Source organism: Amblyraja radiata, chromosome 12, assembly GCF_010909765.2.
Source record: "Amblyraja radiata isolate CabotCenter1 chromosome 12, sAmbRad1.1.pri, whole genome shotgun sequence".
Lineage (NCBI taxonomy): Eukaryota > Metazoa > Chordata > Chondrichthyes > Rajiformes > Rajidae > Amblyraja > Amblyraja radiata.
Genome location: NC_045967.1, coordinates 51910016 through 51926697, shown reverse-complemented (window position 1 = coordinate 51926697; position 16682 = coordinate 51910016). Strand labels below are relative to the sequence as shown.

The 16682-nt window shown below is 45.5% G+C and overlaps 1 protein-coding gene and 1 long non-coding RNA gene across 3 annotated transcripts in view; one reads left to right on the top strand and one right to left on the bottom strand.

Moving 5' to 3' along the window:
• Positions 1-968, top strand: part of LOC116979196 — a 28430-nt gene extending 27462 nt beyond the window's left edge. Inside the window, exon 3 of the long non-coding RNA XR_004413643.1 lies at positions 916-968. This is a non-coding gene — a long non-coding RNA (uncharacterized LOC116979196). The remainder of the gene's footprint in view (positions 1-915) is intronic.
• The window catches only part of LOC116979194 (vascular endothelial growth factor receptor kdr-like), a 163978-nt gene that overhangs the window by 20299 nt on the left and 126997 nt on the right, over positions 1-16682 (bottom strand). For both annotated transcript variants that reach the window (XM_033030756.1, XM_033030757.1), the window contains exons 21-26: positions 15394-15550; positions 13403-13500; positions 12414-12536; positions 12218-12329; positions 2900-2999; positions 613-718 (exon numbers count right to left, since the gene is read on the bottom strand). In XM_033030756.1, the coding sequence (XP_032886647.1) occupies positions 613-718; positions 2900-2999; positions 12218-12329; positions 12414-12536; positions 13403-13500; positions 15394-15550 (696 nt within the window). The remainder of the gene's footprint in view (positions 1-612; positions 719-2899; positions 3000-12217; positions 12330-12413; positions 12537-13402; positions 13501-15393; positions 15551-16682) is intronic.

The window sequence follows — 16682 nt, the reverse complement described above, 5'->3', positions numbered from 1 at the left end:
CAACCTCCTCACTCCCTCCCTCTCCGTTGCCATCTACACTTGTGTGGGTGGGTGCGTGGAACGAGCTGCTGGAGGAGGGGGTTGTGGCAGGGGCTATCGCGGCATCTAAGGTCACAAGTGAGTGGAGTAGTATTAGGCCATTCGGCCCATCAAGTCTACTACGCCATTCAGTCGTGGCTGTTTAGCCACAGCCCAGTCTTTCCAATATTCTATCATATTTACATGGGCTTGGACACACTAGAGGCAGGAAACATGTTCCCGATGTTGGGGGAGTCCAGAACCAGGGACCACAGTTTAAGAATAAGGAGTAAGCCATTTAGAACGGAGACGAGGGAACACTTTTTCTCACAGAGAGTGGTGAGCCTGTGGAATTCTCTGCCTCAGAGGGCAGTGGAGGCAGGTTCTCTGGATACTTTCAAGAGAGAGCTAGATAGGGCTCTTAAAAGTAGCGGAGTCAGGGGGATATGAGGAGAAGGCAGGAATGGGGTACTGATTGTGGATGATCAGCCATGATTACATTGAATGGCGGTGCTGGCTCGAAGGGCCAAATGGCCTACTCCTGCACCTATTGTCTATTGTCTGTTGTCTATTACTATGCCGAGGTCCTCTCACCTGCTGGACATTGGCCTGCAATAGATTCCCCAACTGTTCAACCAGCTCATTGAAGGTGGGCCTTTCTCCGGGCTCCTGAAGCCAGCAGTCCAGCATTGTCTGATAGCTAGAACAGAAACACAGACATTGAATGAGATCAGATCTACACATCGCAGACGTTGGAAATCCGAGATAAATACAGAGAACGCCGGAAACACTCAGCAGGTCGGGCAGCATCTGTGAAAAGAGAACAGGGGTTAATATTTGGGTTAGTGTCGGAAGGAACTGCAGAGGCTGGTCCAAACCAAAGATAGATACAAAAAGCTGGAGTAACTCAGCGGGACAGGCAGCATCTCTGGGGAGAAGGAATGGGTGACGTTTCGGGGTCGAGACCCTTCTTCAGGCTGAGTGTAAGGGGAGAGGGAAACCAGAGGTGTGAAAAGGTACGGAACACATCCGAGCCGGCACCGATGACCAAAGAAAGGTGGAGCCCACAATGGTCCAATGTTGGCTCTGGATGAGGTGATAATGAGGGGATATGAACAGTAAAACTAGCAGGACATCTAGGGTGGGGGAGTGCCGGAGGGAGAGGGGATGCAAGGTCTACTTGAAATTAGAGAGATCAATATTCATACCGCTGGCTTGTAATATCTAGGGTTGAATGTTTAATCTACATTTTCTGGAATCTGGGCAGTGGTGGGAAGTCTCTCTTTGACCTAAATGATAATGGCCTCTAGACTGTGACAAGGGAGAGCTTCAAGATAGGGTCAAGTGGAGTTTAATTGCCATATTTACCAACAATGAAGCAATGAAAATATTACATGCAGTGGCTTAATAGGTGTTGTCAGACTTCAATGTTATATATCTTGCACTTTGTACCCTTTAGCATTTACTGTGGATAGGTTTATTGTATTCATGTATAGTCTACCATCTACCTGAACCATCCTACCACAACTAGCGAGCAGCCCTGAACTACTATCTACCTCATTGGTGACCCTCGGACTATCCTTGATCGGACTTTACTGGCTTAACCTTGCACTGAACGTTATTCCCTAATCATGTGTCTATACACTGTGAACAGCTCGATTGTAATCATGTATTGTCTTTCCACTGACTGGGTAGCATGTAACAAAAGTACCTCAGCACACGTGACAATAAACTAAACTAAACTAAACTAAACTGGTCTTTTCTCTGACTGGATAGCATACAAACAAAATATTTTAATTGTACCTCGGTACATGTGGCAATAATAAACTAAACTAAATGAACTAAACTAAAATAATAGTCATCGAATCATACTGCAGGGAAACAGGCCCATCGGCCCATCTTGCCCGTGCCGACCAAGATGCCCTTCTGCACTAGTCTCACTTGCCTGTGTTTGGCCCCTATCCCTGTAAACCAAGGGTTCCCAACCTGGGGAAAGTTTATCGCTGTGCCACCGTGCTGCGTAACTAATTGTAGTTCGGATTCTCTACAAATTGCTCCCGACAACAGGAATTATATTCCAGCAGAGGAAAATTTAGAAGATTGAGGGGGGATCTTATAGAAACTTACAAAATTCTTAAGGGGTTGGACAGGCTAGATGCAGGAAGATTGTTCCCGATGTTGGGGAAGTCCAGAACAAGGGGTCACAGTTTAAGGATAAGGGGGAAATCTTTTAGGACCGAGATGAGAAAAACATTTTTCACACAGAGAATGGTGAATCTCTGGAATTCTCTGCCACAGAAGGTAGTCGAGGCCAGTTCATTGGCTATATTTAAGAGGGAGTTAGATGTGGCCCTTGTGGCTAAAGGTATCAGGGGGTATGGAGAGAAGGCAGGTACAGGATACTGAGTTGGATGATCAGCCATGATCATATTGAATGGCGGTGCAGGCTCGAAGGTCCGAATGGCCTACTCCTGCACCTATTTTCTATGTTTCTCTGTTTCTATGTTTCTAAAATCAAAATATTGCAGATGTTGGAAATCTGAGGTAAAAACAGAAAATGCTGGGAAAACTCAGCAGTTCAGGCAGCATCTGTGGAAGGAGAAATGGAGATAGCATTTCAGCTTGCGGCTACTTTCTTAGCGTTATTATTTCTGTTGCTCCCTCCATCAACACTGCCTGACATCCTGAGCATTTCCAGCATGTTCTTCTGACTTCTAGGCCCAGAATTCAAATATTATTTCTGGTATTGTATCATCTGTTTTGTTCTTCAAAAGCAAATCTAGATGTGACGTTCATCTGCTATAATTTAGGATTGGAATAGAAGCCAATTGGAACGACACACTTAAAAAAAAAAGCTACAAGTTTTGTGGTAAAATCTTACATTTCCGGTGAAGAATATTCAGGTGGTTTCATCCGTGTTCCTTCTTTAAGCCTGTGACAGAATTCTTCATCTATCTGGACTCCTGGATATGGTGAGGCTCCTACATAGAGAGAAGAAAATAGTTACCTAGTGCTGATTTCCCCATCAACTTTCCCCCTTCATTAAGTGATATGAGCAGAATTAGGCCCATCAAGTCTACTCTGCTATTCAATCATGGCTGATCTATCTCTCCCTCCTAATCCCATTCTCCTGCCTTCTCCCCATAACCCCTGACAATCACAAATCTATCGATCTCTGCCTTAAAAATATCCATTGACTTGGCCTCAATGGCCTTCTGTGGCAAAGAATTCCACAGATTCACCACCCTCTGATTGAAGAAATTCCTCCTCATCTCCTTCCTAAAGGAACGTCCTTTAATTCTGAGGCTATGACCTCTGGTCCTAGACTCTCCCACTAGTGGAAACAACCTCTCCACATCCGTCCTCTCCACTCGCTTTCACTATTCACGATTAACGCTAAAGGTATTGGCTTTACTCTGGTACGTTTCCAAATGAATCCAAATTGAGCCTCAACACCGACCATGGACAGTCTACTTGTTCGCAGTCAGCTGCAAAGTCAAACTCAATATTAATTATATCTGATTAGAAGATTCTGAAGAATGAATTCCAAGAGTCTAGAGAAGGGTCTGAGGTGACGGCTGGAGGCCCTGCAGCAGCCTGGGGCTCGACTGGATCGGGTGCCGCGACAGAAGACCGAGGGCGTGGACCAGATGCGGCCTGCAGCGGCACGGAGCTGTGGAGCAACGGTGGAGAACACTCATAGCTTCTCTTGGCCAGGCCAACCCTGCAACACCGCCAGGTCAATGGACCTTTAAAGTAACTTTGACTTTGAAAATGTTGCCAAACCCTGGCGACTCTTGTGAATGGTCTCAGTAGACTAATTCTATGCACTTTGTACTTAATCGGGGGTTGTGCTTACGTACAGTAATGCCCCTGTCCCACTTAGGAAACCTGAACGGAAACCTCTGGAGACTTTGCGCCCCACCCAAGGTTTCCGTGTGGTTCCCGGAGGTTGCAGGTGGTTGCCGGAGGTTGCAGGTAGTGGAAGCAGGTAGGGAGACTGACAAAAACCTCCGGGAACCGCACTGAAACCTTGGGTGGGGCGCAGAGTCTCCAGAGGTTTCCGTTCAGGTTTCCCAAGTGGGACAGGGGCATAATACTTTACTGAACTGTATGCAAAATTTCATTGTACTTCTGTACATGTGAAATTAAAGAACCATTGAGCTATTGACCTGAAACATCACCTACAGGAGCCATGTCCTCCAGAAATGCTGCCTGACCCGTTGAGGAGGTGGTTGAGGCAGGGACTATCTCAACGTTTAAGAAACAATTAGACAGGTACATGGGTAGGACTGGTTTGGAGGGGTATGGGCCAAATGCAGGCAGGTGGGACTAGTGTAGATGGGACACGTTGGTCGGTGTCTCAGTTTTTAAAGTACTATTGATGCAGAGTCATTGTATATCATAACAAGTACTTTAATTAGAATACATACGGAGACCATCACAATGAGTACTGTAAGCTTGGTGTTGTAAGTTGAACTAACTAACATGGCTGCCCGCATGCCACTTGGTGGTAGTGTGGAAAACTGACATGGATTATGGATCAGGTCGATTGCAGCAAAACCAGACAAGGATCAAATCAGTAATACTGTTTGAGGCAAGTTGGGCCGAAGGGCTTGTTTCCACTCTCTATCTCGCTATGCCTCTATGACTCTACACATGACAATAATAAACCGATACTAATACCGATATCAATGCCAATCTTTGGAAAGCACACGATCAAACTTATTTCACTGTGTCTCAGTATATGTGTCAATAATACACCAATACCAATCTCAATACCGATCTACTGACATAGCACAAATAGGAGATTGAATTCAAAATGGCATTCAGATCTGTCGGGCTAAATCCGATCGTGAATATCTATCAACTCCTGATGGTCTTTTTCCTCGAGATGTTATTTTCAGAACCGGAGCTGAACGGGATCCTAATGCCCCTGTCCCACTTAGGAAACCTGAACGGAAACCTCTGGAGACCTTGTGCCCCACCCAAGGTTTCCGTGCGGTTCCCGGAGGTTGCAGGTGGTTGCCGGAGGTTGCAGGTAGTGGAAGCAGGTAGGGAGACTGACAAAAACCTCCGGGAACCGCACGGAAACCTTGAGTGGGGCGCAAAGTCTCCAGAGGTTTCCGTTCAGGTTTCCTAAGTGGGACAGGGGCATTAAGAAACAATTCAACGGAAGATATATGGAAATATAGCCGAGGCAGTGCAGGAGTCACTTCCACCAGGAATTCAACTGGGAAAGCAACTACAGGTTGGAATCCATTTTAATTAGCATGCAACAAAAGCTTTTCACTGTGCCTTGGTACACGTGACAATAAACTAAACTAAACTAATTCTAAAATTGGACTGACATTTGAGGGTGCTTGGAGGGAAATTAGAAGATTCTGTGTTGTTTTTCTCTTCTTAATCTTCTATTTAAAAAAAATGCAACATCATTTCAAAACATTGTAAAATAATGGCAGGAAGCTTCCATAAATAAATAGTTGTCAAACCTACAAAGCCGTGAGGAACTGCCATGAGTTAGTGATTGATTTAACTTATGATAAAACAAGGAAGGATAAGAACTCTTGGCTTGGCCTTCTTCCCTCCAACACAAATCACGTTCCTATCTGGTTTATCTCTGGTTTATTTTTGTCATGTGTACTGGGATACAGTGGAAATCTTTGCGTGGTATCCTGTCAATTACTACCGTACTGGAGTACCGTACGTGTGCACTAGGTAATGCGAAGAGAAATATACCAGAGTACAGAATATAGGTTTTAGTGCATTATAGCATTAGAATTGCAGAGAAAATATCCATCCAATGTCCGTAATGAGGTAGATTGGAAGATCGGGACTGCACCCTAGTTTACAGCAGGACCATTCAGTCTTCTGATAGTAGAGGGGAAGAAGCTGTTCCTGAGTCTGGTGCTAATTTTGAAAAAAAAGTGCAAGGCCTGCAATGAGGTGGGTTGGAAGATCGGAGACTGCACCAAGAGGCAGCACAGTGGTACAATGGTAGAGCTGTTGCCTTACAGCTCCAGAGACCCGGGTTCAATTCCTGACCTTGGATGTTGTCTGTGTGGAGTCTGCACGTTCTCCCTGTGACTGCATGGGTTTCCTCCGGGTGCTGTTTGAGATGAGGGTGGTCACTGGAGTATCGGGAACTAAACTAAAGTCTCTGGCACTGTAAGGCAGTAGCTCTACCACCATGACACTGTGCTGCCCATCACTAAACTATACTATACTAAAAGCTCCATCAGCTAATTCTAGTTGATACTTTGATCAAATCAGACTCCTTCCATCTTAGTTTACAACAGCACCCCCCCTCCCCCCTCGCAACAGGTATTTAATATAATACACAGTGCCAAAATAACTCAGCTGGTCAGGCAGCATCTGGGGAGGCAATGGGCAGGCAAGGAGTCGGGGCGGGACCCTTCTTCACAATTATCAATCAGTGACTAATCAGTCTGAGGAAGGGTCCCAACCCGAAACGATGCCTGTCCATTCGCCCCACAGATGCTGCCTGACCTACTGAGTTCCTCCAGCACTTTGTGTTTTGCTCAAGATTTCAGCATCTGCATGCTCTGTTCAGTTTAGTTTAGAGATACCACACGGGAACAAGGCCTTCGGCCCACCGAGTCCTCACCCGACCAATTTTTACACGTAGACCAAGCTGATGAATCTACAACCTTGTACGCCTTTGGAGTGTGGGAGGAAACCGAAGATCTCGGAGAACTCCCACGGGGTCACGGGGAGAACGTGCTAACTCCGTACAGACAGCGCCCGTAGACGGGATCGAACCCGGGTCTCTGACGCTGTTAGCGCTGTAAGGCAGCAATTCTACTGCTGCGCCACCGTGCAGCCCGCTCTTGTGTCTAATATAATATTGGAAACTTTCAAATTCAAATTCAACATCATCGGCAATTTTAATAGTAAATAGATCTATTAAAGTGTCATCATTGCAAGAGGGTTTGTTGATGTTACGAGTTGGACAAGTTGGGCTGAAGGGCCTGTTTCCGTGCTTTATGACTCTATGACTATGATTGAACTTTACACAAATCATAGCCTTGTTTGTAGCACATTGAGGGAGACTGGGTGGAGATGAATACACGTCCACAGCGGAGCCTGTCTGATTTTCCGTCCATACAGACGTGGGTGGAATCGTGTTTGACTGAGTTTCCTCTACGTCCTATCCAGGCAATACATCTTTTGCCAAGTATAACAAGAGGAAAAACTACTCGAGCATTCCCCTCCCGTTTTTGCAAACCTGGGCGTGTAAGTTTACACATTTCTCTGTGTGGGCTTTCTCAGTCACGCTCATCTCAAGAAAACAATCGCAAACATATACATCTAAATATATCTAGTTTCCCAACCCGAAACGTTCCCTTTCCATGTTCTCCGGGGATGCTGCCTCACCTGCTGAGTTACTCCAGCACTTTGTGTCTTTCCTTGGTAAAACAACATCTGTGGTTCCTATGTTTCTATGTTACGTATCAGTAAAGACCTTTGTGGCCCCATATCTGAGGAGGGATGTGTTGGCGCTGGAGAGGGTCCAGAGCAGGTTTACGAGAATGATCACGGGGATGGTCGGGTTAAAGTACGATGAGCGTTTGACACCACTGGGCCTGTACTCGCTGGAGTTTAGAAGGATGAAGGAAGGATTTCATTGAAACTTACTGAACAATGAAAGGCCTGATAGCGTGGATGTGGAAAGGATGTTTCCACTAGCGGGAGAGTCCAGAACCAAAGGGCACATCTTCAGAATAAAAGGACATACCTTTAGAAAGGAGATGAAGAGGAATTTCTATTGTAAGAGGGTGCTGAATCTGTGGATTTAGTTGCCGCAGATGGCTGTGGAGGTCAAGTCAATGGGTTGCAAGAGAAAGATAGATCAGCCATGACTGAATGGCGGAGTAGACTCGAAGGGCCAAATGGCCTAATCCAGCTCCTATGACTTATGAATTTATGAAAGTGCTGGAGTAACTCAGCAGGTCAGGCAGCATCTCTGGAGTCCATGGACAGGTGACATCTCAGGTCCCTTTGTGTATTAACCAGCATCTGCAGTTCTTTGTTCTTAAGGGCCTGTCCCACTGTACGAGGTAATTCAAGAGCTCTTCCGAGTTTAAAAAAAAATCAAACTCGTGGTAAGTACGTAGAATGTACGTAGTGGCTACGTCGGAGCTCGTGGATGTATCATAGCAGCTCGTAACGCTAACGGCAGCTACTTGGGAAACGCGGAAACTCGTAAAGTTTTTTCAGCACTGTGAAAAATGTCCACGAGAGCCCCGAGTACATACGAACGGCTATTACCGTAATTCTCCGAGTTCGAATCAGTGGAAACTCGGGTGAACTCTTGAATTACCTCGTACAGTGGGACAGGCCCTTTACGTATCAATACACCTCTTTGCTAAGCACTGTTTGCATGATAGGTGCTGAATAAATATACGATTATTTTCAAAGTATAATAATCAGACTTCCTTACCTTGTTGATTTAGGTTTTAAATTGGAAAACCGATGTGTTATTTTAATTATGTATTCAGTTGGCCCCTTATCGCTGATTAATATCCCTCTTTTTCTCTCTCACTGGGATATACTTTGGCTATTGCTGATACAAATAATGGAAACTTAATCTCAGGCAGTCAAGTGGGAACATATTTGCTTTCGTAGTAAGTGTGTATGGTGGACATTTGGCATTGTGTCCAGGTTTGGAAGTCATGTGAAAAAAAAAATCTAAAATGTAAATTAAAGCCAAATCTTCTTGTAATGATTTAATACTTTTCATTCCGACTCAATCGCTTTGATCACAGACAGTTAATGAATGAAGGAATTATGTCCGTATGTACTTGAAGTATCTAAATGTCAATATTCAAAAAGTTCTGTTTCAAGATGTAATTTAAATGTTTGTCCATTTTGTCCAAGTAATTTTGTACCCTTTGAGGTAAGATTATTGATTTTTAAGTTTATCAAATATACCAAAGAAAGCCGTGTGTAGGAAGGAACTGCAGATGCGAAGATAGACACAAAAAATGCTGGAGTATCTCAGCGGGACAGGCAGCATCTCTGGTGGGAAGGAATGGGTGACGTTTCGGGTCGAGACCCTTCTTCAGACTGAAGTCAGGAGTTAGAGGGAGATACAGAGACAAGGAAGTGTAGGGTGTGAAAATGAGACAAAGGGGATGCAGCTCATGGAAAATGGAGAATAGATCATTGTTAGCTGGGAGAAAGAAACAACAAAGCAGACAGAGCTAGAATATAATCGGAGACAGTCAAGTTCTGTTCCATCTTTCAAAGTGTTTTTTTTCGAACATGACGGCACAGTTGTACAACTGCTAGGGCTGCTGCCTCAGAGTGCCAGAGACCGGGGATCAATTCCTGGCCTTGGGTACTCTCTGCGTGGAGTCTGCACGTTCTACCCGTGACTGCATAGGTTTCCTCCGGATGCCCCAGTGGGCCGAAGGGCCTTGTTTCTGTGCTGTATCCCTAAACGAAACTAAACTAAATACAGCGCGGAAACAGGCCCTTTGGCCCAATGAGTCTAGGCCGGCCAGCGATCCCCGCACACTAACACTAACACTATCTCACACACACTAGGGACAATTTACAATGTTTACCGAAGCCAATCAACCTACAAACCTGCACGTCTTTGGAATATAGGAGGAAACTGGAGCACCCGGAGAAAACCCACGCGGTCACAGGGAGAACATACACACTCCGTACAGCCAGCACCCGTAGTCAGGACCAAAGTCAGGTCTCTGGCGCTGTGAGGCAGCAAATCTACCTCCGCGCCACCGTGCCGTCCCACGAATAATATTTGTGAAAGCAGTCAATTCTGTCCCACAGATGCTGCTTGACCAGCTGAGTATTTCCATCATTTTATGAGCGTTCTGAGCACCTTAAATTGTCTTTAAATTGTAAACCATCTGTAAATTGCCCCTAGTGCGGAGGAGGTGGAGGAGATAGTGGGACAACATAGAACTAGTGTGAACGGATGATCGACAGTTGGCGTGGACTTGATGGGCCGAGGGTCCCGTTTCCAATACTGTATCTCTAAACTAAACTGAAACATAGTGGAGAACCAACCTAAGCTGAATGCACGGGGAGTTGGAATATCTCTAAAGACACTGAATGGTCCCAGTTTGTACGCTTTTAAGCTGCATTCCTGGCCAGCGTGCTAAATGTGATTCATTGAGAGAGGGAGGAAAGCGCACATGATGTTTTGATTAATTGTCAGAATCAATAACTCAATGTGGCCATAATCAAGGCCAGGAATCAATACAACAAAAGCAAATCAACATTACCGTGACACGTGAATATTATCAATTTATACAAAAAACTAAAGTCACATCTGGACTTCCCCCCCAGATTTTTAGAACTTTTTCTATCTTATCCAATTAATAACCGAATACATAATTGAGATTAAAAAACAAACGTTTGTGATTTCTCTGGCTAACCATTGGTAGCATTCCCCTCGTCACTCCTGGTCCTATTGATGTTGGTGGAGCCAAGAGTCAAGAGTGATATATGTCCCAAACAGAACAATGGCATTCTTACTTGTAGCAGCACAATAGATACAACAGAATATTATGCTATCTTTATAAGGCACTGGCCAGACTGTACTTGTCTATTCTTCCCTTCCCTCCCGTACCACCCCCTCCCCGGGCACTTTCCGTTGCAACCGCAAGAAATGCAACACCTGTCCCTTCACCTCCCCCCTCGACTCCATTCAAGGACCCAAGCAGTCGTTCCTGGTGCGACAAAGGTTCACCTGTATCTCCTCCAACCTCATCTACTGCATCCGCTGCTCTAGATGTCAGCTGATTTACATCGGTGAGACTAAGCGGAGGTTGGGCGATCGTTTCGCCGAACACCTCCGCTCAGTCCGCAATAACCTACCTGAAGTCCCGGTGGCTCAGCACTTCAACTCCCCCTCCCATTCCCAATCCGACCTCTCTGTCCTGGGTATCCTCCATTGCCAGAGTGAGCAACACCGGAAATTGGAGGAACAGCACCTCATATTCCGCCTGGGTTGCTTGCTTCCGGATGGTATGAACATTGAATTCTCCCAATTTTGCTAGCCCTTGCTGTCTCCTCCCCTTCCTTAACCCTCGAGCTGTCTCCTCCCATCCCCCCGCCCTCGGGCTCCTCCTCCTCCCTTTTTCCTTCCTTCTCCCCCCCACCCCCCATCAGTCTGAAGAAGGGTTTCGGCCCGAAACGTCGCCTATTTCCTTCGCTCCATAGATGCTGCTGCACCCGCTGAGTTTCTCCAGCATTTTTGTGTACCTTTGTACTTGTAGTACTGTGTGCAGGTTTGGGCCCCATATATGAGAAGGGATGTGCTGGCATTGGAGAGGTTCCACAGGAGGTTTATGAGAATGATCCCAGGGATGATTGGGCTGACGTACGATGAGCGTTTGACGGCACTGGGCCTGTACCCGCTGGAGTTTAGAAGGATGAGGGGGGGACCTCAATGAAACTTCCTCCATAGTGAAAGGCCTGGAGAGAGTGGATGTGGAGAGGATGGTTCCACCAAGTGGGAGAGTCTAGGACCAGAGGGCACAGCCTCAGATTAAAAGGGCGTGCCTTTAGAAAGGAGACAAGGAGGGATTTCTTAAACCAGAGGGTGGTGAATCTGTGGAATATATTGCCGCAGATGGCTGAGGAGACCAAGTCTTTGGGTATATTTAAAGCGGTGATGGAAAGGTTAAAGGCCTGTCCCAATTGGGTGTCATTTGCGCGTCACGCAGGTGGCGAGCAAAGATTTTGTGAATCCCAAAATCCTGGGGCTCCGCGCGCGACCGCGCATCACTGCCTACGCCAACATGCCTCACCACGCTCCATGCACGCCATGCGCGCATCACGTGCATTGTGATGCGTAAATTATGTCACGTAAATGACGTGCAAATGAGGCCCGAGTGGGACAGGCCCCTAATGATTAGTACGGGTGTCAGGAGTTATCGGAAAAAGGCAGGAGAATGGGGTTGAGAGGCAAAGATAGATCAGCCATGATTGAATGGCGGAGTAGACTCAATGGGCCTAATTCTGCTCCTATGACTTACGAACCTGTGAGTATGTACAGTACACAATGGCAAATGTATATGCGTATATCCTATGAACATGGTCTAACTTCATTGCAAAGTTGGCTTTGCCTTTTGCTTTGTGACACGCGGCCTCATGCAACTTAAACATTCTTTGCTGATCTTTGTTTCGCCAGGCTTACCCAAGGAAAATATTTCCCACAGCAGCACTCCGAAAGACCAGACATCGCTCTGGGTTGTGTAGATTTTATCAAATATAGACTCTGGTGCCATCCACTTGAGTGGGAGCCGGGCCTGTGAAGAAGCACAAGGTTGTTACTAACAGGCAGCAAGCAACGGGATTTACAGTGATCGCAAGTTGGCGTCCGATCGACTTACGTCTCCCTTTCGCAGATAATCCGGATCTTTGTAAATATCACGAGCCAGGCCAAAATCACAGATCTTCACAACGTTGTTTCCAGACAAGAGGATATTCCGTGCTGCCAGGTCTCGATGAATGCACTGGATTAAAACACAGGTTTCAGATGCTTTCACCCAGAGTCAATGTTATTCGATTGTTCCTTTAGACTTTAGAGATACAACAGCCCCTTTGACCCACCGAGTTCAGCAATCACCCCGTACACTAGCACTACTCTACACGCTGGGGAGAATTCACAATTAACTTACAATCCTGTACGTCTTTGGAGTGTGGGAGGAAACCGGAGCACCCGGAGAAAACCCACGCGTTCACAGGGAGAATGTACTAGTTTAGTTTCGTTCAGTTTAAAGATACAACGTGGAAACAGGCCCTTCAGCCCACCGAGTCCATGCTGGCCAATGATTACCCGTACATTAGTTCTATCCTACACACTAGGGACAATTCACTGAAGCCAATTAACCTACAAACTCGAATGTCTTTGGAGTGTGGGAGAAAACCGGAGCGCCCGGAGAAAACCTATGGAATCTATGGAAGGAAAAGTGGCAATGTTTCCAGTTGAAACTTTAAATCGTAAGGTCACAAGCGATAGGAGCAGAATTAGGCCCATTTGGCCCATCAATTCTACTCCACCATTCAATCATGGCTGATCTATCTCTCCCTCTTAATCCCATTCTCCTGCCTTCTCCCCACCCTTATCAATCAAGAATCTATATATCTCTGCCTTAAATATATCCACTGATTTGGCCTCCACAGCCTTCTGTGGCAAAGAATTCCACAGATTCACCACTCACTGACTAAAGAAATTCATCTTCATCTCCTTCCAAAAATGAACATCCTTTAATTCTGAGGCTGTGGCCTCTGGTCCTAGACTCTCCCACTAGTGGAAACATCCTCCCCACATCTACTCTATCCAGGCCTTTCACTATTCGGTGATCAGGACACAGCTTACCTTCCTTGAAGCCAAAAACTCCATGCCCTTTGCTACTTGGAAACTGTAACAAATCAGGTCCTCCATGGCTAGGGGTCGTTTGTAGAGATCTTCAGCATCTGTGAAACAGAACCAAGATGGGTAACAAGATGGAGAGATGCAATCGTTTCATAAATAAACATGGCAGATCAATATTACACTGGTCAGCTCCCATTCTGAATATGGTATTGTAGCAATTCAGCAAATTGCTGCCAAGCACCAGGTATTCATTAGATTGTCTATGTGTTCCATTGTCCCAATGATGTGTGTACAACAATGCAATCACACTGGTACTTCTTGCTTCCATGTCCATTGGAGCTTGGTTGATGCACTTTCCTCAGTGTGACACTTGTTTGTTCATAAGTCCATAAGTTCTTGGGGAAGAATTAGGCCATTCGGCCCATCAAATATTCTCTGCCATGCAATGATACCAATGTAAAGCACTTTGGTCAACAAGAGTTGTTTTTAAATGTGCTATCGAAATAAAATTGACTTGACTTGACTTGTCTTGAATCATGGCTGATCTATCTCTCCCTCTCAATCCCATTCTCCTGCTTCTCCCCATAACCCAGTGACATTTGTACCAATCAAGAATCTATCTATCTCTGCCTTAAAAATATCCATTGACTTGGCCTCCACAGCCATCCCTGGCAATGAATTCCACAGATTCACCACCCTCTGACTAAAGAAACTCCTCCTCATCTCCTTTCTAACGGCATGTCCTTTTATTCCGAGGCTGTGCCCTCTGGTCCTAGACTCTTCCGCTAGTGGAAACATCCTGTCCACGTCCACTCTGGCCTGTTACTGGTCTGCAAGAGCAGATGGGGACCCATCGCCATGATCTGTCTTTTTTAACACCTTTCATTCATTTGTTCTTTGTACGTCTTCATACCTCCAGTTTCCCTCTCCCCCTGACTCTCAGTCTGAAGAAGGGTCTCGACCCGAAACGTCAACTATTCCTTTTCTCCAGAGACGCTGCCTGACCTGCTGCCGGACCAGCTTTTTGTGCCTATCAAGAACAGCTTCTTCCCCCTCTGTTATCAGGCTTCCGAACAGTTCTTCCATAAGCTTGAGTCCGATTCACCTCTACCCCATTGTGCACTTTGGACTTGTCCATGGAACTGCTGTGCTACAACACTGAGAACTATATTCTGCACTTTCTATCTTCCCCTTTGCTCTACCTATTGTACTTGAGTTTAGCGATTGCATTTGTGTATAATGTTATCTGATCTTTGGATAGCATGCAAAACAAAGCATTATACTGTACCTCGGTACATGTGGTAATAATAAACCTGAACTAAACCTATCTCTAAACTAAACTAAACTAAACGGGATGGCGGGACTGTCATATGTTGAAAGAATGGAGCGACTGGGCTGCTTTACACTGGAATTTAGAAGGATGAGAGGGAATCTTATTCAAACATATAAGATTATTAAGGAATTGGTCACGCTAGAGGCAGGAAACATGTTCCCGATGTTGGGGGAGTCCAAAACCAGGGGCCACAGTTTAAGAATAAAAGGGATAGGCCATTTAGAACGGAGATGAGGAAAAACTTTTTCACCCAGAGAGTTGTGAATCTGTGGAATTCAGAAGGCAGTGGAGGCCAATTCACTGGATGTTTTCCAGAGAGAGTTAGATTTAGCTCTTCGGGCTAACGGAATCAAGTGACATTGGGTCTATTTACTCTTGAGAACATTGTTTACTGACAATGGGGACGAGATTATCAATGATTGCATAAACACACAGTGTTATTGGATTTCCCTGGGCAGCCCGCCACAACTTTAAAGTCAAAGAGGATGTTTTGATCCTTACGCAGGTCTATTTAAAACCATTCACAAATCCATCGTTGTTGAATAAACTACTCTTGCGATAGTTTTCTTTATTCAGAGAGTCACGCCAGGTTAATGGGAACAACCGTGGCGATTGCATTTTTTTCCCAGAGCAGTAAACATGAGGAAGGAAGATGCCCTACCTTCCTCTTCCTCTTCCGCGTCACTGTAGCTCTTATCTTCCACGAAGCCGGAGCTGGTGGAACTTCCTGTGCTGGCCACACTTTCCAGACGGCGCTTTGTACTTTCCATCAAGTCCGCGCCCGTGTCGTCGCCAAGCTGGTTGACGTTCTTCTGACACTGAAAACGGACAATGGGTTTCTAAATGACAGAGCAACGGGCAGGCAGGTGTGTTCAATGCGGATCAGGGGAGAGTGAAACATAGTGAGCAGATATTGTCCATGTGTGCACCAGCTGAACTCTCCTTACCTGCCACACTTTCATGAGATCCTGGCCAGAAGTCAGATGTTAGTTGGCCAGGATGTCCCTGGTCACTACTTACCCCTACTTTGTATGAGCTGGCCAAGATGTTCTTTTTGTTGTGTATTCCTACTTTTTATGATTTTCTGACAGAAGCTTGAGTATCTGATTATGTATGGTTTCTTATATATACACACACACACCTATATATATGTGTAAGAAAGAACTGCAGATGCTGGTTTAAATCGAAGTGGACTCAAAATGCTGGAGGAACTCAGCGGGTGAGGCAGCATCTCTGGAGAGAAGGAATGGGTGACGTTTCGGGTCGAGACCCTTCTTCAGAGGATCTGTCAGGGGAGGGGGCAGGACAAACCTATATATGTCCCACACCTATATGTATATATATATATATATATATATATATATATGTTTGTGCGTGTGTGTAACTGTGCATGTATGTATATATATGTATATATATGTGTATATATATATATATATATATATACAGTATTGGGTGTGCGTGTGTCTCTGTCTGTGTGTGTGTGTATGTATGTATAGATACACTTTGTCGTGTATATAAGTGTGTGTGTGTGTATGTATGTACACGCAAGAATGCACATACGCACAAGATTAATATATCAAGCATGAGATGCGCGGCTCATAGCATATTGATGAGATTATTAGTTCAATTCCTTGTTTAAGAAAGAACTGCAGATGCTGGAAAAATCGAAGGTAGACAAAAATGCTGGAGAAACTCAGACCCTTCTTTGGTCTGAAGAAGGGTCTCGACCCGAAACGTTGCCTATTCCATCTCTCCATAGTTGCTGCCTCACCCGCTGAGTTACTAGTTCAACTCCTTTAGTCGTTTGATTGCTTGATTGAAAGATAAGGCATGGACACAGGCCCCTCGCAACCACTCCCTCCACAACAGGGGACAATTTACAGAGGGCCTACAAGCCCGCACGTCTTTGGGATGTGGGAGATAACCAGAGCACCCGGCAGGAAACCTACA